This window comes from Tyto alba, unplaced genomic scaffold (genome assembly GCF_018691265.1).
Source record: "Tyto alba isolate M040663 unplaced genomic scaffold, T.alba_DEE_v4.0 Super-Scaffold_7, whole genome shotgun sequence".
Taxonomy (NCBI): Eukaryota; Metazoa; Chordata; class Aves; order Strigiformes; family Tytonidae; genus Tyto; species Tyto alba.
In genome coordinates, this window is record NW_024881328.1 from 16,686,342 (window position 1) to 16,709,479 (window position 23,138).

The 23,138-nt window shown below is 44.3% G+C and overlaps 1 protein-coding gene across 5 annotated transcripts in view; it reads right to left on the reverse strand.

The window, feature by feature from the left end:
* The window catches only part of BIN1 (bridging integrator 1), a 101,937-nt gene that overhangs the window by 18,729 nt on the left and 60,070 nt on the right, over positions 1–23,138 (reverse strand). For 2 of the 5 annotated variants that reach the window (XM_033003900.2, XM_033003899.2), the window contains exons 7-12: positions 21,872–21,964; positions 17,015–17,100; positions 15,127–15,202; positions 13,056–13,138; positions 5,307–5,457; positions 1,159–1,287 (exon numbers count right to left, since the gene is read on the reverse strand). In XM_033003900.2, coding sequence (XP_032859791.1) covers positions 1,159–1,287; positions 5,307–5,457; positions 13,056–13,138; positions 15,127–15,202; positions 17,015–17,100; positions 21,872–21,964 — 618 coding nt within the window. The remainder of the gene's footprint in view (positions 1–1,158; positions 1,288–5,306; positions 5,458–13,055; positions 13,139–15,126; positions 15,203–17,014; positions 17,101–21,871; positions 21,965–23,138) is intronic. The other 3 variants (XM_033003901.2, XM_033003902.2, XM_033003903.2) reach the window with 3 other exon arrangements.

Sequence of the window (23,138 nt, forward strand, 5' to 3'; positions counted from 1 at the left end):
CCTTCCAACACTGCTGTCCTATCATCTCTCTGCTCTGCAAGCTTTATCTGTTGCAATGCAAAATCTGACATGAGCTTCCTCCCTTCCCCACTCCATCTCTGCTCCTCAGCAGCTGGGTGGAAGGTGGGAAACCAGAGGCAATGAAGCAGCATGATGCAAGGAAAAGTTATGGAATAAGCCACAAACGAGTACTGATAGAGACATTACTTGTGCTTTAACAAATTTACTTGTGCTTTAACAAGTATTTAGGAAAAAAATATTTAAATATATATACATATATATATATAAAAAAGAAGTAGATGCATGTATCTCATGATACAGCCAGAAATCTGGTCAGGCTCTTATACACATAAGGACTATGATTCTCCTAGATCCAACATGGAATCTCCCACCTGCGTATCCTCTCTTGCAGTGATGTACGTCAAAAGGCAAGTGAAGAGGAAAATATATAATTTGAAAATGTTTTTCCTTTTTTAGGGCTTCAGAAGGTTCCGCATGACAGGAAGGAAATATTCTGATGGGAACCACTGGCTGGTGAAGAGTGACAGACTGTCAGCAGTCTTGAATTCACAGGAGGCACAGTCCTGCCCATCTAAACTGGAGGCACCTATTCTCTGCAAAGACAAATTTATACAATTCCTGTTGGCCTTTCCTGTGCAGCTGTGGACTTTAGACCACAAAGCCCATGTGTGAAGGTATAGAGAGCACAAAACTGCCTTCTCCCAGAACTGCCACAGATGCCAGGGTCAGCACTTGGGGCTGTACAAGAGCAGAAAACACATTCTTCGTTCACATCCAGGATCAGTGGGGTCTGGAGAGAACACATCATAGAACATGAGGGGAGACATAATCCATGTGCATTGCTGCTGAACAAATGCAGTGATTACCTTCTGGCACCTTCACCAGTTGCATTTCTTCTGTTTCTTCTATGAATGAAAGCTCTCAAAGGGCAACGGGTATTAGTCAAAGCTGCCTTCTAGCCACCCTCCCCTCTAAGCTAGTCTCCTAGTTAACCCTTATGCCTTCTGAGGTCCAATGCTGAGTTTGCCTGCCTCCTTCACCTGACCAGGTTTCATGGCTTGACACCTCCAAAGAGAAGAAAGGTCAGAAGGAAAAATTAAGAAGCAGACAAATATAAGGCAGGGCATAGCAGCTGACCTGCGAAGGGGTTGTCACACTTATCTCAGGGACAAAATTGTCATCAAACAGACTGATGATGTTCTCCTGCTTGATCTCCTTGGAGGGGGTGACTTTTGGAGGCGGAGGCACCGGAGGCCCTTTCCTCAACTGCATGCAAGTGAGCACACGGCCACAGCACAGACGGCGACACCCAAAAAAACCAGAGACAGGAACCAGGTTAGCCACAAAAAACTGAAGGTGAGGGAAATCACAACCACAGGAACAGAGCAGGATCCAATCAACTCCATCTGAAGAGAGAGGGAGGGAGGGTGAAGGACTGAATTGAAACAAAACAAAAAAACAACCACAGGCCTTCAGAGAAGGTTTGGCATCATTAGTTACACTTCAGCCGTGGGCAAGTTTCCCTCTGCAGAGGAGAAGCGTAACACAATTAATATGCATTGACAGGACATGCATACATAATTAAAGTATGTGCAACCTTCAAAAGAACCACTAGGAAGGGGAGCAGATCATTTTCTGAGAACACAGTTCAATAGACTAGGACAGTACCACCTCCCTTTGCCATACTTACCATACCTAAGGGACTGAAAGATCATACTCAATTTGTCCTATTATAGGTAGGTGACCATGAACACAGACTCTGATCTGCCCAGTACTGCTTCCTTCATGCACCAGTTATCCATGTACCATAAGAAGGATCTGAAGGAGATCTGGGTGGCATCTTATCACTTCTCAGCTTTAGGCAAGAACAATTCAGACTCCTGAGAAGCTATGACTGCTGTGGGCCCAACTCTGCTCTCAGTTTCACCAATGACCATTGAGTTATGAAGTCATGTTTCCCAGATGGAGACCCCAGAGAACACAAAGTTTGTATCTCATAACTAACCCATCCTAATACCCACCATCACGTTAAAAGACTCAGCCTGACACTGCAACCACAACCCCCTGGGAAACTGTGGTAGACCCTCCCTAGGTCAACCCATCCACATCCTTTTCACATTTTTCTGTGCCCAAGGCTCAGTGATTATTTCTAGATCAAATCAAACTCTGAGGAGCTGCTGCTGTGTTAGAACAAAACAGCCACACATGTTCCCAGCACCACAGCCACGCTCAGCAGTGACATTTACAGCGATGTTTTACAGTTACTTGATCTTCCCATCGTACCAAGGATCCCAAGGCAGCAAGACTAAGAGACCTGACAATGGACCCCCAGTACATCAGTGTCAGGCCCAGATAGGAGACACAACAATCCCCAATTCCTAGTCCTGTGTTCACACTCCTCCAGCATGTAACTGAGCTCTAAAAGGCATTTATTCAGATTGTTAAGGATATGCCCATTTTTCTACTAGTTTAATCTACTTTACAGAGTGTAAGTATGCAAACACATATTTTCCACTGGATAGCTGGCTAGGGGAAATAATGAAAGTAGGGTGTTCACTTCCAACTTTTCACTGTTTGCAGAAGGTGGTGTGTCCATATTCTCTGAGAACAATCCCCTCCTGAAAATCACCTGCTTGTCAGTTGCAAAAAGGGACCAGAAATTTCAGGGAAGAGCTATTCTTAATTCTCCAGTTAAAAACTCTAAAGTCAGAAAGATCCCAAATCTTCTGCTATTGATTTCTCTAAAATAGAAAGTCTCCTTTCTTCCAATGTATTAGTGTCTCAGAGACCACCATTTCGAGTGTCCAGCATTACCTCAAATATCAGTCTAAAACCACATTTCAAAGGCAACAGGATTGCATATTGATGTTGGATTATAACTAGAAATTCACAAGCATTAACAACTTTGCCACCTAGAATAAAACAAATCCTCTAAAATTTTTCTTCTGATTTGGATCCCACAGAGATTGACCTGTCTAAATTCAACATAGCTGCACTGATTTCAAAAGCACAGTACAGTGTTTCAGTGGTGTAACTGAGAGCAAAAGTCTGACCTTTGAAATTTCACAGACCCCTGAAGTCCTGTGTCATCGTCAAATTACTCAGTGTGAGGAGCTGATAGCAGTTGCTTCTTCCAAAAGACAGAAAAAAGTTTTTTTCAAGAATTAAAGCACAGTAAAAGAGCTATTTTTTTTTTGGAATAAAAAACAGTTCTAAACTTAGTATTTATTTGGTCTCTCCTGTTTTGCTGTCCTTCACTCCATAGTCTTTGCTTATGGTTTGCATTAGTATTTCAGAGAGGAAGAGGCCAGAGAATTATACTTGCTTGTTGCTTTTTGCTCCGTTGTCCCCCAGAGGATGAGGCCCCTAGCCTCCCTAGGAGGACCCTGGAACAAATCACTTACCCATAGGGCAAAAGTAATGACACCTGTGAAGATTTCAGTATTAAAGTGAAGCACTGTTACAGTAGTAGTCAAGACTACTACTGAGAGTAGACACTTTTGTTTTCCAGCTGGCTGGCAAGCAGACACACACTTAGCTTCTAGATTTTATCCATACAGACACCAGGCTTGGCTCTGAGTATGAAATCCCTGCCCTTGACTTCCTTCCATTTCTTAGTACCTAGTACAAATACCGAGTGGAGATCTTGTTCTTCACTGTAGTGAGGCCCGGGAGAGTGAGTACAATTGGGAAAGAGCTGCCAGGCGGTGGCAGCATTAGCTGCAAATACCATTTCAGTCTTGCCTGTGACCCATCTGAGGTTCCAGCCAGCGCTGCACTGGAATATTCTGCTTGCTAGACAACGGGTGCCTCCAGCCCCATTCCTGTGGGCAGGAAGGCAGCAAGTGAATGAGCAAGCACTCACAGGCTGGCAAAAACAAGGCTTACCTGTGCTACTTAAAGGAAAGGGAAGAAGCCAAACTCAGCAAGACAAATCCACAGGCAGAGTGAGTGAAGTCTGAAGTGAACGGCTCAGTAAATCTGTATGATTTCTTGTCCCAAATTTCAAACAAGTTACGGCAATCTCTGACAAAACAGGAAGGCAAGTCTGGATGCATTATTCTCCATCCCCATACATACATCCTACTCCAAGATCCTAGTCAGGGTGGTGGTGAAACCACTCTAGGCTGTGCAATGCTGAGTGCCGCAGAGACTCTGAAGAAGTCCTGAAAAAACACTGGCAGGCACCCACACATCTCACAGGGCTGGAAAAGACCCTTTTTCCAATGTACAAACATCCCCTTATTGTCCCTAGATAATCCTGAAAATCAGAAATGCAGTGGAGATAGAAATATCGTGAGAGGCTATTCAGAAACAGGAGACAGCCTACACCATAAGCCTGGGTTTGGACTCACACTGCTATGTATGACAACAGCAAGGAAGTTCTGGGTTGCACCCATCTCTTTTCAGAAGCAATAGGTTTTCATTTACCCGTTTGGCCAGAACCCCTCTCAGCTTTAATTCTTCCTGGAAGATTCCTCCCTGGTATCCCACTTACTGAAATGCTAGGGATTGGCACCAGACATAAATCTGGCCTAGTTACTACTTTTCCCTACTAAGCTTTTCCCCTACACAGCAATAGGGGGATGTGAAGAGGAAGCAAATGTTTTACTTTCCTTAAATCCCACAGTAAAACATGTTGTATGATATGCTGAGTAGCAGGAGCTACATCTGCTATTTTGAACATGGCACTGTGTAAGGAAAGGACTAACAAAGGCCACATGGAAGGTATCAGACTTCATCAAATGGACAGCCTTCTTCCTGGTACCTTCCTAATTTATTTATATTGTGTCTTTATTTTTAGCATAATATTTTTATCTTGGGATTAAAGTAAAATATCATACAAAGTACATATTTTCTCCTTAACCTTATTAAACTTTTTTCTTTCAGCCTTCCTGTGTTACAGAAGTTCTTGAGAAGAAACTGGACCATTGAAGTCTACAGATTAATTCAAATGTAAAGAACAAAATTCTTCACCTAGCTACAACTCCATCCTCCCTGGATCTTCTTGGCCATCCTACCAGGCAGCAAAATGTCTCTGCAGGCCTTCCCCCTGCAGAGGCATTCAGAAACAGCTTAGTTCTTCCCTGTATGAGCTAGAGATGACCAATGAGAAATTTGCATTCTCAGGAAGCAGTGAAGGAGAACAACTGTCATGTCATATTCTCTGTGCTCAGTAGCAGGCAGAGGTCCAACAAAACTATTGATAGATATCTTTGACTCACGGAGCTTGTACCATCAGTGGTCATACTGCAAAGACATGGTCAATGTCATGGGGACACTACCTGAGATGGTGACTTTGGGATGCTTGCCCCAGGTGCTTCCAAAGTGGACGGTTCCAGCTCATGGTTGACAGTCTTGGTCTCAGGGCTGGTGACGGGAGATCCATCTGGTGGAGGCGAGGGGCTTTTATTTGCTTTCGCTGGGGTGCTGTCACTGAAGGAAGTGGAGAGATAAAGGGAGAGAGAGGGAAAGAGAAAGAGAGAAGTCTGAGACAGGCCTAGGAGGAGTTGTGCTAACCAGCACAAATCACTGGCCTCCGTTATCTCTTTGCTTCGCTGCCCAGATACGCGATGAAGACATCTGAAGTCTCTACAAGCTTCTGAGAAGCATCTTTCCCGAGTTGCTTGCAGTCTAACACACTGCAGCAGCATTACTGTGCAGAAGGCTACTCACTAAATTCCTACTGCATGGATATACTTTGCCTCAGACACAGAAAAACAAAAACAAAAAAAACAAGCAGGCATCCTTAATCCTGCTAAATTCTAAAATAAGTGCCTGACATTAAGTCATAGTCTTTTAATACTGGGGAAACAGATGGGGGAAGGAGTTCTGTGCAGCTCATTTAGTTATAAATTCTACAGATACGGATTTTTCTGCATGGTAGTATACTGACACCTGCATGTGTGCCTAACAGATTCATAACACCTGAACTAAGACTGTAACTGCAGAATATCATATTCCTTTATGAGGTGCAAACTGGCTAAGCTGGAAGAGGGGCAAAGTAGCCAGAGGTTTGACAGATCATTCCAGATGGCAAAGAAACAGTGAGCTTCTGGCTACTAACAAAGATTTCTCTATTATGGAAAGCCACCCCAGCCTTGTTTCCAATGATGAACCCCTTTCTGCCCTTGCCTTTCCAGTTGGTCCTTATTCCGGGACTGTTTCTGACACACAGTCAGGAGGGATTCTTCAGGGAATTAAGATGCAAGAAGCATATGCCAATGGCATTTGTTGGTTCATAACTTGGCCAGATTTTGACAGATTTTTCAAAACAGTGACAAGAGGCACATGCATTTCCCTGAGGGCACACCCTGGCCAAGTGTCAAGCCTGTGTTTCAAAGTACAGAATCATGAGAGATTTACTAAAAAGTTGGTTACCAGAGAGTTTCAACAGGAATAAAGGTAAAACCATTTCCCCAGCCTAATTCTCAGGAACAGCTGAGTCATCTTGGCTGAAATTCAGCTCCCAAAAAAACAACTAATCAATTTATCTCAAGTCATGCAGGATCACAGACACTGGTAGGGACTATTTTAGCAGAAGAGGTTACAGTTTGGCAAAACTATACACAGCTGAAAACAGAATTGCAGACTATTGCAAAAGGGCCGTGCAACCTCATCTACAGGGAAAGATATTTGCTTCCACTTCTAAAGTTGAAGTTCTCGCAAAGTGAAAGGCCTTGGGAGAAGGCTGAAAGGAACAGATCCCTCCCTACAACTTGAGACAATAAATTCTGGCATAGAGCCAGGACTAGAGCAATGCAGACCTGATTTTGCAGGGACATCAAGTTAATTACTTCTTAACTCCATCCCAAAAGACCCCAGACCTCCATACATGTACATCCACTCATATGTGGATGCCCAAGGTGTGGTGATCATTGGCTAACATGCATGATGGCTCATTCCTAAACACTCACAAGTAGGGGGACAGCAAGAGGAAGAAGGGACAGCAAGGCATTTCAACAAACCTCCCCTTCCAAGCAAGCATCTCCCCCTACTCAGCATTCCAGCTTTCAAGCTCCCCATCCCATTCCCTCTTCGTTCACTTCCCCCTCACCCATTCCGCCCACTTTCTCCCCATATCCATACCCCACACACACATTTCCCCACAAAGCGCTTGTGTTCAGGTCCACATGCAGTTCAGAAATTTCTGATGACACCAATGCCAGCAGCACACCAATGTAGTGCAACAAATCCACTGATGTTCTCTGTCAGCAGCTCTCAACCAGGGGCACACACATCAAGGGAAAAAAGAAGGAAAGGAAGAGAAAAAAGGGAAGAGGAGGGACTAAAGAACATGTACGACAACCCCTGCAGCTCTTCAGTTTGACTGGATATGCCTACAGTGTACTTCCTCAGAGGTCCCCAGAAATCACTTCAGAACAGTGGGTTGTGTGAAGGATTCTGCAAAATTGACGAGCTTGTGCTACAGATTAAAAGCAGTAATGGCTGGAGGGTGAAGGTAAGAAAGTCCTGCTCTAAATAGGAGTCATCATGGAACAGCAGCAAACAACAGAAAATGTACTCCGATGCTAGAATTGGGGAAAAATTACATGCTACCCTCCCTGGAGTTGAAAGCACTTTGAAGAGGATGGATGACAGTGATCTACAATTAGACTGCTAGGAATCCTCAAATGCCCAGACTACACTGGCAATATTGAGACTACTGGCCATCAGCTGGCCTACCAACACAAGGGTAGACTTTTCCTTCTAAGGACCTGAAGAGGCCATTTCTAGCAGTGAGAAAGTAGTTCAGGCTTATTTTCTATAGGCCATGAAACAGCTTTTTAGTGCCTTATTTCAGGTGCCTGGCAGTGACTTAATTAGGAGCTGTATTGGTAAAAGGTTCCCACATGAGAGGCAGCCCAGTTTCTTCCCCTCATTATACAAGGGCTGAGAGGGCCCCACACTAAAGCCTTCATTAAGTCACTACTATTTACAGATTGTTTGATGTGTTGGCTGATCTCCCCAGGAAAATGCCAGTGCTAATTTTGGCTGAGCCTTTTCCAGCCCCCTGAGAAGCACCTTCATTCCTGCACTTGTTGCTTTGCACACATTTAGCCAGTGCAACCAGCATCAAGTGAACTTGTCATAAGTATCCTCTGTCCTTCATGGGTCCCCAGGGAGCACACGGTGACCACGCAAAGCAAAGTCCTGTCTCCAAACTGACTGCTTGCTCCAGGAAATACAGGGAAAAACAAGAGTGTAGGCACTGTCCCCAACTGACCAAACGTGAGTACCACAGTCAAAAAAAAAAAAAAAAAAAAAAAAGACAAATCAAGGAGGTCATTGCGCTCTCCTTTTCCTTCCCATAAGCAATTGGGAAGCAATGTCAAATCCAGGAATATCACGTGGGGAAGGGGGTATCAACTTTCTTCTGCAAATAGAGAGCTAAGAACAGGGTCTAATGCAGTTACTGCAGCTGAAGGGAAAGCCAAAATTCCCCAGCCTCTTTTAGTGCTGCTGAGCTTCCAGACCCCTCATGGGGCTGCCTCATCTGTTCTGGAAGAGCAGAGTAACATCTGCAGATGGGGTTCCCGCGTGCTTGTAGCAGTCATACATTACAAGATAAAACCTACTTTCCAATATGGTAAAAACAGACCAGTCACCTCCTGCCAAGTTCTGCAGTTAAAAAGAAAAATTGGTTGGCATCTCAGCTAAGAATCAGACAGGGTTTCTTAGCCAAAAGTAATTTATTTTTTAGCATCAAAGCAGGCTGCAAAACTAGTTAAAGAAAAAAAAAAAAAGAGAGGGGGCAGGAAAAAAGAGAAAAAAGTACCTACATACCCACACATATATTGGCACAAATGTACATTCTTGCTGCAGATTAAAGAGCAACTAAGTCTCAGACCATCCTTCCCTGCACCAAGGGTTACACTTTCCTCTGTGACCCCAGCAGCTGCTCTGACAGCAGAAACCCCCTGCACAGCCCAGGTCAGGCACCTTAACTGCTGATCCAGTTGGACTTTTATCAGGTCAGAGCAGGAAGACATTGTGGCTAGAGCTCATCGAGATGAGATTCACTAGCTCCACCTCTGCTGTAGCATTTGTCCATTCTCAGTGACTGGAAATATTAGACCTCCTGCCTGGTTCAAGTACAACACTGCTCCAATCAAGTCCAATCCAGAGAAGAACTTCTGTGAACCTTCCTTTTCCTACAGCAGAAAACTTCAGAATAGTAACAACACAAGACATTCCTTCACTACTTTTCATTTGAGGATATAAAAATCAAGATTTCCTATCAGCTTCCCTGTGAAATTACCATTCTCCACCATCCAACTTCCCACTTTACAAAGGTTGCATAGCAGAGACAAAGAGAAGGGTTGTATAACTTGCCCTAGTCAGCTGGAAACCAGGATCAGAAAAACAAGGATCCCAACCCAGTAGCACTTGCTTTTATTGCTAGCAGGACATCATCTTGAGAATTTCTTTTTTTTTTTTTCTTCTTGTAAGGACTCCATAGAGGGAGTACCAACACAAAGACTAAGAAAAACAGAGGAAGTCTCTATGCCATTATGCTGCAATTCCCATTTTACTCCAGAGCATGTTCTTGTAAGTCCTTGACCTTGGCTATGGTAACTCTAGGCATAATAGCAATCCAGTTATTCAGTGTCATCACTGTCTTGAAAGGCAAGATGATGACATTAGTCTTTATACAAGACAACAGGCTTCCTTTTCCTTCAGCCCTGCACAAAATTTTAAATGGATGGAGCAAGATAGTGAGGACCCTCAAGAACAGAGCAAGTAATGAACAAAGGTAGAAGTGTCCTCCTCCCACCTCATCATCCTCCTAACTGCAAAAGGTAGATAGGATGAGACTTCTAAGTTTGGACTTCATGGTCCTCCCTAGCCAGACAGGGAATGAGAATGCAGTATTTCAAACCTGTTTAAAAGGGAAAGGCCCAGTAGGTAAAACTAAAATCTGTTAATCATCAAAATTACCCATGTTTCCCACGGAAAACCCAGCACTGTGCTTTTAGTCACACAAAAGCAACTGAACAGACAACACCTGAGATTTCACACTGCCTTCTTAGATAGGAAAAGAAGCAAGAATTCAAACCAGAAACACAAGCAGTTAATGGGATTATCCAGACACAGAGAGATCTCAGCAGGACCCAGCAGGCCATGAACACATCGTATCATGCAAAGGACCCATCACAGGGTTAACACGTGCCAGGCTGTTAGAGTCCAGCAACAGCCTCTCCAGTTTTAGGAACTAAATCAAACATGTATCGAAATGCTGCTCTTCGTACCGGTACCTGCTCATCTTTTTCCTCAGCCTGGCGAACAGTTTAGTTTTCTTTCTGTTGAAGATGGCACGTAAATCATTTCCGTTACAGGATGACACAGTCAACCAAGGAGGAAAAGTTAAGCTTCTGAACACCTGTTCGCTTGGTGCCACAAAACTCACTGTAATTGAGATGACAAGATCTCCTCCCTCTCTCTCTCTCACACACACACACACACATACACACTTCCTTTGTTTCCTAGAAAGCTATGGCATGGTTTGAGGAGGGTAGGAGAGGGCTTTTGGTGCCTACTAAAGATCTACATATATGTGAACAAACTAGTGTTTTCCCTGCTCTTTGGAATATGGGGCCAGGGTGCATATGAAGGAGAAGAAATGGGAAGCTGTATAGACCAGCAGAGAACTGTAAATATCCTTTTTTTTCACAGGTAATTACTGCTCCTCACTTTCCCCTGTAAATATTGGTACACCAGAAACAAGCTCCCCATTCTCCTTTACTTAGGTGGCCTGTGAGCAGTCTTATATGTGGAACCTAATCAGCAACTTTCCTACTATGTCTTTTCCAGTTTGTCTGATTATATTAGGATAATGCTACAGATCTCCTAGGTCTTCTAAATATCTGAGCCCTGAATGTTCAAACTCCTTCAGAAACAAATGCCAAACATATGTCTGAGGTTCCCAGAAATACATCAGCTGCCCTGTGCTACTGTGCTACACAGCCAGCATCAGATACAGAAATATTTCTGTAGGGCCTCGCATGAATGCCGTAATGATGTGCACAGATAATTGCCTCTCTTCTCACACCTCCTCATTCATTTCCTGCCATTGTATCCATCTCCAGTCCCCTTTCCCTGTAGGGAAAGGTTAGGGAAGCATCTGCTCCTACTACAAACCACAATGAGCAATCAGATCAGTGAGGGCTATTTCCTCCTGCACACTCTCGCTCCAGCCCTGCACCACAATGAGAAGCCAGATGCGCAGGAGAGACAGAATTGCCTCACAGCATTTCCTGGTCACTGCAAAACCTATTTATTACTCTGGCAAAACCTTTGCTATATCTTCCTACAACACCCTGCTCCACTGTGCTCAGGAGGGAGTCGCTCTGGGGCGGGTCTGGCATCTCAGCCAAGATACCGGGAGTAAATGGTGAAGCAGCAGCACTCAGATGGCTACCCACACAGGGACCTCTGTGCGTGCACTCATTTTTGGTTTTTAGGGCCAAGCGGTCTCTTAGTCAGTCAAAGAGCACAGAACTGTAGCTGAGGCACCCATTACAGCCCCAGGTGAAGCTAGCAGTTTGTGGGGGCAGGAATCATAAGGACAGGTAATTTATTCATTGGAAGCTCTTTCAGGCCAGAAACTTCATGCCTCAAAAACAACAAATATGTTTGAGCCAGGCTGTCACTACAGCCTGAAATCAGTTCCTCAAGGAAGAAAGGGAGAAGGAAGGAGCTTTACAAAGCAATGGCTACAGCCTTCATCTGTCCTGATAACTCATCCTCCTCCAAGGACCCTGGGAGATGCTGCTATTAGAGACAACACAGCACATGGCAGCAAGAGGATGGGCACCACAGCCTCCTCACAAGGCTTCAATCTTGCTGGATTATTAACAGACACTCCATGCTAACTTGGTATAAGATACTTTCGCAAGAAGCATTCCTACTAGCATCTTGGAAACTTGGTGCTAGTAATCCAAAATTCAGGGGCCAAATTCACCTCAAACGTCCTCTTTCTTTAGAGCTGGCAAACACCATGCACATTGCTAGAACAAGACACACATGTTGTCTATGCATGACCAATAAGAGGTTAAACTGGGAGGAGGAACAAGGGAACACAGAGGTCTCAACAGCTGATCTAGCCCTTCTGAATCAATGCACTCAGACCATAGTTTGCCCTTCCTTCATGCTGACTTCACCTCCTCCCTCCATCAATACACCAACTGAGGACTTGGGCTGTGCTTCTGCTCACACAGCACATGGAATTAGCAGCAGCTGGAAGCCAGAGCCTGACGCTGTTTCATCACTCACACATTTGGATGGGAGCCAGACAGCCTCATCCAGAGCCCGACCTCTCCCTTTCCTCTCAGTGCTAGAGAATGTGCAGACTTGCACTTAGCCATATAGGACTGGACCCAGCTGAGGAAAGAAAACTGAAGTCCTAGAGGACACCTCCTCCTTGCATACGTACAGATTGTAAGTGCTCTGAGATCAGGACTTCTCATATTAGTGAGGTTGCAACTACTTCCACAACACACACAGAGGAAACACACCTCAGCTGGGTACATAGGAGGAACATAAAGCCTTGGCAAATAGGTGGTTCAAAGATCACAAGCTGCACATACATGGTGGAAGCTTTTGAGGGAAGGAACAGGACAGGTTCTGGGCAACTGAACCAAGAAGGAAGGGCAGCTCAGTACTACATATCAGTGCATGGAATCTGACTTTAAAAAAGGAGAGCTAAGAGTCAGTTGCCTAAATATGATCACCTAGTGAATCTGACTTTAAAAAAGGAGAGCTAAGAGTCAGTTGCCTAAATATGATCACCTAGTGAAAGCTTAGGCCTCCAGATACTATTCTAGAAAGATAAGAGGTATTGCATTGTCACCCAATCCCAACTGCAATCTTGGATATGCTCTAGGGAGTCTCAGGGGGGCACTGGCTGGCTACATGCAGGTAAGTCAAATCACTCCCCAGCTGACAACACAGAGGTTTCAATACCCCTGGTAGAGACATCCCTATCCCTCCTCCCCTGCTGAGGGAAGGACACTACTCCCACAGTTACTGACCTGGGCTGTGCTTTAACGGGGAAGGCATTGCCTGAGTACTGCTTGTCTAGACCCAGCAGGACATCATGGAGGTTTTGGTTCAACTGCAAAATACAAAAACAAAAGAAAGAAAAAGAATGAGAAAAGAGCCCAAGTGCCAGAAGAGAGTCTGGGCTGGCCTGCACAGGCTGAGCAAACACAGGCTTGTGCCTGGACATGTGCATATACTCAGCTATCCCGAGAGAGGACAGCCCTACATCTGTTTCCACTCCTCCATGGGGTATGAAATCCTAGAGCACTCAAACTGTTGAAGAGCTGATGGTGCCTCATGGGAATGCTCTGTCTCCCTTACACATCATCCTCTTTCCTCCTCTATCACCTGTCCCCACTGGTGTGCTGCCAGGTACCACTGCAGAAGGGGGCAGAGTGTTACCTAAGGGTTTATGTGCTAGAACCGAAGCTTCACATTGGATTTGTAGCCAAAGCTGTTCCTCAGACCACTTACCAAAGCTTGGGATATGGCCATTTCAACTTTGGAGTCAAAGGCAGATAGACTTCCAGTCAACAACAAGCCTTGACTTCACAGGCTGCCTGGGCCATCTACATTTTGGGAGGACCTGGATATCTTTGCAGAGACACGATATTAGGGGTTAAACTCTCCCTGGCACTGCAGGCTGCAATATTCACTCCAGACACTCCTACTCTGAAACAGACAATTCATAAACAAGATGAGATGCCAGATTTATCATTGGTAGGAGGAGGGATCCAATGCAATCAATGTTGGAGGCATCATGCCAGCAACACCAGCAGTTAATCGGATGCTATAGCAGTAATAAGAAACAGATGGTTCTTATGGAACAAAGCAAAAGCCCTGCTCTCACAAAAACCTCATTAAGAAAGAAAAATCCAAGACATGATAGAAGAAGAGAATTCCTGTCTAACAAGTATCTTTCCCATGTTTTTTTGAATGTAAGTTAACAGCAGCTAAGCGATAATTATAACAATCCTCCTTATTCTTAACAATCAGTTTATCCCTCAGTGGAGAAGAGCAGGCTATTAATTGGAGAGGTCCACATGAAATGTCAGCAGGGCTCAAACTTGATGCATTACACCAAGGCAGAGGGCCCCCGACTGCTCGGAACTGAAGGACTATAATGTTGCTTGTTGCTTAGCGGCTGTCTTGTTGTCAGGATGACATTGGGGAGGGGAGGGAATACAAGAGTTTTCCAGCTGGTTTCTCAGTTGCTCATCAAGATTAGTGCAAGGTTTACAGAGGGCGTGCAGCTCTTAGGAGCAGCATAGAGACGTAAGGAATTCAAGACGTCTCTAGCTTTTAAGTGAAAAAATAAGAACATATTCGTAAATGAAAGCAGCAATAGGGGACTTTTCTACAGCCTGTTCCTAATGTCTCTGCTGGGCACTAGCACACAGCACCAGGATTCAGCCTGCCACCACCATGTTACAGCAGTGCTTCTGCTGTGATTCCCAACCCGTGGCCAACTGGCCCATGCAAGAGCCACGCTAAGCACTTGAATGCCTTCTTTTGGGTCATAGGGCAGTAAAGAAGACAAAACAGAAATACTGCTGGGAAGTGCCTTTTTGAGGAACTGGAGTGAGTCAGATCTCATTCTTCAGCTGACTTGCAGATTGGCAGATTCCCTGTTGTTTTCATCCCCACAGCTAGATAGATGAGGGTTCAGAGCAACTTGCTGCCAGGTAGAACAGGAGGAGGAAATTAGATAGGCTGAAAGTGTCCAGGTTACAGATCCATAATATAGACTAACTAAAAAAGACAGCAAGAGATAGGCCTGAAAGTGGCTTCCCTTCACTCTGTGGATCTGCAAATGAGCCCTGCCAAGATTCAAAAATGCCTCACTGCTGCATGGCCCTGTGATCTCTTCCCTGTGCTCCATCCCTTTACATTACTATCTCAGACAACCTTTCTCCTAAGTGGCTCAGAAAAAACTACAGGTTAACATAGGACAAATGCTGTTCTCTCCAGATGTTTATTTTTCTTTTTTTTTTCTTTTTTTTTTTTTTAATAACATTGAAGAGATGGTGTATTAGTAGGATAAGCTGTTAATTGCCTTACCTTGCTCATTTCTTTATGGAAGTTCTCTTCTAGGCCTGCTATACTCTGGAATGTGTTGACGTAGAAACCAACACGACTGCCAAATGAAAAATGAAACAGAAGACATTAATGGACACAATGCTCTCCCAGAAACTTTCCATTCTGCCCCTTCTTCTACCTCCCACCAACCACACCCATTCAAACTCAACTCTGTCAGGTCTGGTACATGCTGGAAGAGAAGGGTGGCAGAGAAGCATGAAGGGGGTGATGAAGCAAAGGCCAATTATGGGCAAACATGCTTAAGGTGAGGAGGAAGCAGGTGGGATAGAATCTGATTTTGTGCTGGGCTAAAGAGAGGGAAAGAAAGAAAAAAAAGGAAAGAATAAAAGAGAACCAGTGGTAGGGTGATGGAAAGGAAAAGGATAGAGGCTGTGATGCAGATGGAATATGGGGATCGCTGGGGGAATTGGCAGAAAGACAAATATTAATTCACTCTGAAGTCCCTCAGCACCAGAGGAAGCAGAAAAGCATGAATTGTTTGCTTCAGGGGCAGAAGAGTAAGAAAGTACAGGATAGGCACAGAGAGCAACAGGAAAGCATAAGGATCAACAAGAAAGCAGAAACCTACGAACAACCTGTGGCACCTTAAAATCACAGTAGCTGCCTGCCACCCTCCTTCCTCTAGCCAACCTGCTAGCTGCCAGCAGTGTTGCAGCAGCACCCAGCTGGAGGAGCAACAGCAGGAGGGAGATGCTCTCTCAGGCCAGTGGCATCACTGTTATGCACATGGAACCACCTGGAGGCTTCTATCCCTCCCAGCTCCTTCCTCAGCCAGGCCTGCACACTGCTTTGAGCAGAGTCCTGATCCAGGCTGGAAGGGAAGGCAGACATCAGCACTTTGCTTTCCCACCCCGCCACTCACTCTCTCCACCACCCACAGACCAGCACTGCCAACCCAGATGTGATCACTGCATTTAAAAATAAGAAATGGGGACATTCCTAGGAGGATTTTGTCTCCTTTCCACCGTGGCCTCCCCATGCAACAGCTTCTGCTGTCCTCCAGTTCATACTCCAAGCTAAATGTTGGCCTGTTCCTTTCTCCTCCCCTTTCATCACCATAACCAGTGGTATGGCAAACTCATGGTCTCTCAAGTCCTCCTACTCTCTCAGCCCATTTTCCTCTGCCCAATATATGTTTTGTTAAATAGAGTACAACAGGACAGTTATAACCACTGGTTCCTCACTGGGTCCTGTGTCACATAACCAGGAGCACATTTAGGGGCAAGAGAAGGCAGTCACACCAGGATCCTTCCCTCATCTTTGTTCACCCAATTGCCCAAGCCTGAAAGTGGCATCCAAAGCAGAGCACCCTGTCCTCCCATCCTCCCTCTTGTGTTAAACCTGCTGCTTCACCAGATGCTCACAATCTTGCATGGTGAGACACAGTGATCAAGGCATCACCCCTTGGCTCTCTCCAACCCTAGTGACTGTATAAACCCTTCTGACATCTCATCTTCCTTTAACTACCCTGCTGTAGATGTTGCTTCCAGACAGCCAGCTCCACACTCAAAATCTTAGTGACTTAGCCTCCTCTGCCTGTTCTCCACAGCAGAAGCTGGGCCACTGCCCAGAAAATTTGGGTAGAGTTGGTGAGGCAAAGGGATTAATCAGACAAAGCATAGAAACACAGTTTTTCTTTGTGGTAAAATTTAGTTTTTCATGAGGATCGTGAAGCAAAGCACAGAAAGCCCAGGGCGAACTTGGCTGGGGGGTAATCCTAGGACAGGCTCTCTGAGATAATCCAGAAAACAAGAGAAGACACCCAGCCTAAGCTAAGGAGAACAGCGATACAAGAGCTTGGGTCTTTGCTTGCTTCCAATCAGCCCTTAGGAAAACTTCAAGCACTCACCTATTCCATAGCGAAGGCAGCTCCTCCTGCAGATCAACATTCATCTCTTCAAACACCTTCTGAGCCTTTACTAACTCTTCTTCAGCCTTAATAACAGAGAAGGAAGATTGTCAGCTCCAGCACAGACAAATATCCTGCAGGGCTGGGGCAACTGCAGCTCTTTTGACTTCCTTGGGAGACCAGGCAAGATTCTGGCATGGGATAATACCCATCCCAAATGAGTGTCCCAGGAACCAGGGTTGCATCACAAGTGACCTGATGCCCCTTGAGCTTGCATGTGTTGCTCTCAGGTTTTCTTTCAATGGGTTTCCCTGTTTGGATACTCAGAAAGCAATTCAAACATCCACTAACGTGTTTTAAGTTCTGTAAGTTTCCCTGGCTTCAAAAATTGAATGGAGCTGACCAGGCAATTCAGCCTCCAGCTTGGATATAGATGAATATAATAGTGGCCCCTGGCCCTTGCCAGGTCTCTAAAAGAGTTGAAATTCATCCCAAATGACATTGAAGAGTCTTCCCTTGTGGGGACTCTCTCTGCTCGGGTAAGGTCATGCCAAAGCCCCATCTCTTCTGAGGAAGGGAGGAGGTCTGCATCCTTGGCTGATGGAGTGTTCTCACAAAGCCAACTGGAGAAGCAAGGAAGGGAATGCAAAGCATGAGTTGTGCCAGCAAGAGGCCGGGCCGAAGGGCTTGAGCAGAAGGTCTTTGTTTCAGCAGCCTCACATGCTCTTATCAATGAGAATCTAATACAAGAACAATCCCTTGGTGTCTGTTGGCCAACACCACCAAAGGAAATATGCCTTGTACAGGACTGTTTTCTCCCAGCTGAGAGATAAAATTTGTTCTGTTCATTTGACCTAGACACTGACAGACCCCACCACTGATACATGAATTCTGCCAGATTTCGGTGACAAAAAGGATGATCCTGGCTTCTGTTGCTGACAGTAGACACCAGTAACAAGCACATTCTCCTTCCCATATTCGTCCTAGGTAACCTCTTCCTCTTTTCAGTGCCCTGGGTTAAAATTCAAAGCTTTCCAACTAAAATATTTCTATTCTGTAATTTGCAAGAGTACAGCATTCTCTCATAACCCTCTGCAGAGGGATTCAGGATAGAAAATCCCTGCGTGAGCAACTTGACAATACATCTTAATAGAAGGTCAGCATGAATGCCTACTTATATGCTTGTCAACAATAGGAATGTCAGAAGGCTAAAACTTTGTACTCAAGATTAGAAGAGAAAGTTACCCCAGAAAGAGACACAACTGGGAAGTATTAGAAAGTTAAGCAGACCTTGTGAGGAACAGGCAGGGGGAGAAGGGGCCATGATGCTTCCACCCAGAAACCCCTGTATTTTGCTGCTACGCTCACTGAAAACCCCAACATTTTGAGAGAGTTTAAACAAAACAAACAAAAAGCCCATTTAAACAGAGAGTTTATGTTGGATCACAGACGATGACCACAAAGACTCTTTCTACCTTACTAATCTTCTACGAACAAAGTTTCTAATGTAACCATTTTAAAGGGAGGGGAAAAAAAAAAAAAAAACACAAAACAAAACAAACAAACAAACAAAAAAAAAGAAACTAACAAAAAACCTCTAGTCCATCATTTGGCTTCATCTTATTCTAATTTCCAAACTAGACTGGAACCAGTATCAACCCAGAAGAAGGGATAGCTGGGAGATGAGGCACCACTGATTGCTGTTAGTTTTTCAGATACAGTGAATATTAATAACAGCCTTTCCCCCTCTCATTTACCTCTTCAGAAGGTCAGAGAACCTAGAAAGCAACGTGTGAATATTACCAAGGAAAAGGCAAATTCAGCAACAGGTAACGTTCACTCTAGAGAAGCTGTAGGAACCAGGGATCCATCTAGTGTTTGTGGCTCAGCTAGTGCTCTCGGTCCCAGGTACTGAATTAATCCTACACTTCTTTGCTGACCCTTTCTATTTCAGCTGTCATCCTTGCTGACCTGATGGAGAACTGAGGCAGAAGGACATAGTGCCCAGGTCCATGAAATGGGATCTCAGAAAATTCTTCCTCACCTCTCCCTACCTGAAAAGGAGGAGGCTTGAGCAGAATCTGGACGACACAAAAGTTTTCCTGACCTTCTCCCTAGCCAAGGCTCAGAGAGACAAACACAACAAGTTCAGTTGTGACATGGGAAAGGTTTTGCCCATTACACTTCCTACCATCATGCATCTTAGCACACATGAGTGTCTGGCAATATCCATCCTGGTGCTTTCAGGCAATCTGATGAGCGCTTCTCTTCAAACACTATGCTGTGAACTGTGAAAATTATACACTGCTCAGTAAATAGTTTAGACATCCATGAGGCAGGGGTAAGGAGGAGAGCTGGGTGCCCCATCCCAGGCCCAAGCCCCAACCAGGTCCAGCCAGATCGGCCTCTCTGAAGGGCAGCACAGCCCAGAACTCAACTTGCTGGCTTTCTTCTACAGACACATCATTCTGTTATCACTGCAGCACCAAGGATGTTGCTTTTTGGTCTGTATTCAGCATTTCAGGGGAGCTTAGCAAAAAGGCAAGAATTTGCTGTTCTAAGCCATTTTCCCTTTTGTTTCAAAAAGCACAGTCACCAAAATTTGTAACAGTGTGCGCAATAGCAACCCCCCCAGGAGACTTTACAGAAAATCCTCACTGTATTTTTTTTGTTATTATTTCCTAAAGGCCTAAAAAGCCTGCAGTTTGCACACTGGAGGGAAGGACATCAGTTTACAGTAGAAATAATAGGTCTTGCTGACCCCACTTTTGCTTCGAAGTTGTAAAATTATCAGGCAATAAGAGACAGCAACACAGCTGCTGGTAAGAGGAAGGACTTTTTTTTTTTTAGGCTTAACATTGTGAAGCTCTTCAATAAATGCAGTGTCATCAGCTTTCCTGCTTTTATCAAGATCTTAATGAGATTTAGGATTGTCAGTAACACCGTCAGTCTTAAAATTATGCAAATATAAAAACGGAAGCCTTTTTTTTTTTCCGTGTGCCCATGATTATGAAGAGCTGGAAAACCTACACATACAGAATACTTTGAGATTTCTTTTGTTAGTCCCCAATTAAAATATAAATTAAACACAACAAACAAAAACTCTACAAACACACACACAAAAAAAAAAAACACAATAAAAAAAAAAAGACACACAATTAGAAACAAAAAAATAAGGTTGGTAATAGTATTATTTAGTTCAAGAATCAAAGAGGAATAACTTAAAGCAGGACTTGTCTTGATTTGAAAATATATGGGGTGACTGAAAATATTAACAGCACGTAGCAGGAGGTTAACATCCCTGGAACAGAGCAGGTAGAAAGATTACATACCACTTTGTCACCTACTTTAGGGCAAAGCCACCCAGTACAGTGAAATTATCAGATGACTCTCGGTAGCTTGTCTAACATCAGAGTGCAAGGGATGAGGGAGCACTCATAGGTACTGTTTCTCTAGGCAATCTGTGGATGGTGGTGTTACTCCCAGTCACCCCAGCCAGTCTGAGAAGAGGAAAAATGTCCAAGAGCTGATATGCTTATCCATGGCTTGAGAAACTTCCCATACCTGTTTTCTAGAAATACCACCAGCCAAACAAACCAGTCAAGAACCACAACCACACAGGTCATTCTCAGCATGGCTGAGAGACAGGGAAAGCCCCGGCAGCCTGCCAAATGTCCTTCTCCCTTCAGTCCAGAATGAATACATATTTCCTCCCATTGCTATGCATCTTAAGCAGGACTGCTAACAGCTGCTCTTTCCCCAGACTTTAATAATGTGGTAATCTAGTCTTTTCCCTGATCTGCAATCATAAACCAACTATGAAAAACCCAGGTGCTTTATAAGGTGAGAGCGATTTAGTGTTTCTAAACTGCAATTCATTCACTGACAAGGAATGTGAAAAACTAGAAGCATTTGAATGAGAACAGATAAACTCACCAGGAACTTGCGAGCAGGTAACTGGTGCACTCCCAGTCTGGGTAATGATTTACTATCTCTTGCCCATTGAAAGCATTTTCTTCTCACTGGCTGTTTTCTGTCAGCTCCCTCTTATCCCTTAAGGAGCTCCAAGGTAAATACCAAGGGAGATTTCGTCAGGAAGTCACACTTCTATGCAAGTAGGAGTGAAATTCTTAGGCCCTACAGTTTCTCTGAGCTTCTCTCATGTCCCTCAAGACACCATAACCTAAATGTTCAGCCAAGTTCTGCCACATAACGTAAACATGACCTCAATCTGGAGCTGTTCAGATATATTACACAGGGTGCAAATTCCCTGGTCTTGGCCCACCTCTTCTCCTATGCAAATTGAAACTCTGTACATCTGGAAATAGCTCTTTAGACCACAAGAGCCAGGGGAGTGCCCATTTTGGAAACTTGGATTCTACCACAGGAGAATGTCGCAACTTAACTCAGCAGCCACAGAAATTGCTTTTGAGGCAATAGGGTTTTTTTCTGACTTTACTCAGTAGCACAAGTGCAGAAGCCAATTTCTCAGTGTTTCCTCCTTTTTCTTTATTTTTTTTAGCAGCTACAATAAAAATTGATTGCTTCTTTTAGAAGAAAAAGAAAGCAATAATTGGAGAAACTACACTACATCACACTCTGCCTTGACATTATTCCATAACCTTCATCATTTCATTTTAGGGGTAGAAAACAGTAATCCAGTATTAACACACTTGATTAGAAATCAATAGATTCATTCACTGGTCAGCAACTTCCATGTGCCCACTGTAGCTCAAGGCTATACAGGACACACTCAAAGAGGACTAGAGTGAACGTTGCCTAGAGATTAGTTGCATGGTACAATCTAGAGCCCAAAATAGCACATGCAGGGTTAGAGCCAGGTAGATCAGCAGTCACCTGATTTCGGAGCAGATTAGTTTGCGCAACGAGGTGAGCTTGTAGCTTCCCTTGACACCACTGAGGCGCAGCTTTCTCAAGCAGCGAAACAGGCTGGGGGGAGGGAGCATGTTTGAGTGAAAAGAGAAAAAAAAATAAAAAGAGAACAAGAGAGACACAAACATATATCTTTCAGGCTAAAAAAATTAAAATCACAACAGTGAGTGTATTTAGAGGCTGGGACAAACCAGTATCACCGAGGCGAGAGAAAAAACAAACATCCCAGGATCAATCAGTTATGAATCCTTTGAAGCATGCCAAGTTTATCAGTAATTAATGCTCCAGTGTGGGCTGGGATACTGAAGACCAGCCAGGCAGCTGCAAAGAGCAACAGATATAGTTGTTAGTGACCTAGCACACAAACAACCCTACTCCAAGTCATAGCTGTGAAGTGGAAGCTCCTTAAAGAGAGGTCAGGATTAATTAATCATTGTAATTATTTGCATGCAACAGCTGAAAGTACACAATGCTTTATTTTAATGGCAGATTGTGAGTTTAGTAATAAGTGGCAGGAGTCCTGGGTGGGAAAAGAACATCCATATATTAGAGAAATAAAAAAGAGACCATATAGCTCCAAAAAAATATTTGCATTGTTGTTTCTGTTACTATACCATGAAACATCAATCAAGTCAGTTGCCACTTGTTTGCTGTGTCATAAGCATGATTTCTCTTTCCTAGGGGACTGCCATCGTACTCCAAAGTACCTTACACCGGAACAAGCCTATTTCAAAGGTCACACGAGCAAAACCGCAGTCACAGAACAGAGAGGAGAACTTCCTACATCAATCAGTCCAGTGCACGCTGAGCCCTGGCTGCCGCCCACAGCCCTGCAGAGCTGCATGACTGCAAGTGCGGGATCACAGGCTGGGCTGTGAAACCTGCCCATTTGGGAAGAACATACATACATAACTTTCAGGGACTCACTGCTCCCATCTTTACAGGACCGGGACAGTGTGATGTGTCACATATCATGTTCATGAGCTTAGGGCCTAGAGCACATAGGGTGGAAAGATGTGATCCAGTGCATATTGACTAAGGCAAGAAGTCCTTCAAAATACTAAGAGACACTTGCACAGGCTGAATCGGGAACAGAGCACCAACTCCTAAATCTCAACATTTCACTCTTCAAACTGCACCATTCTTCATATTTTAACAGAAGAGCAACAAACAATCCCTTGATAACAGCATCTTATGTGAACATCTGGGGCAACACAAGTGAGGGCAGGCA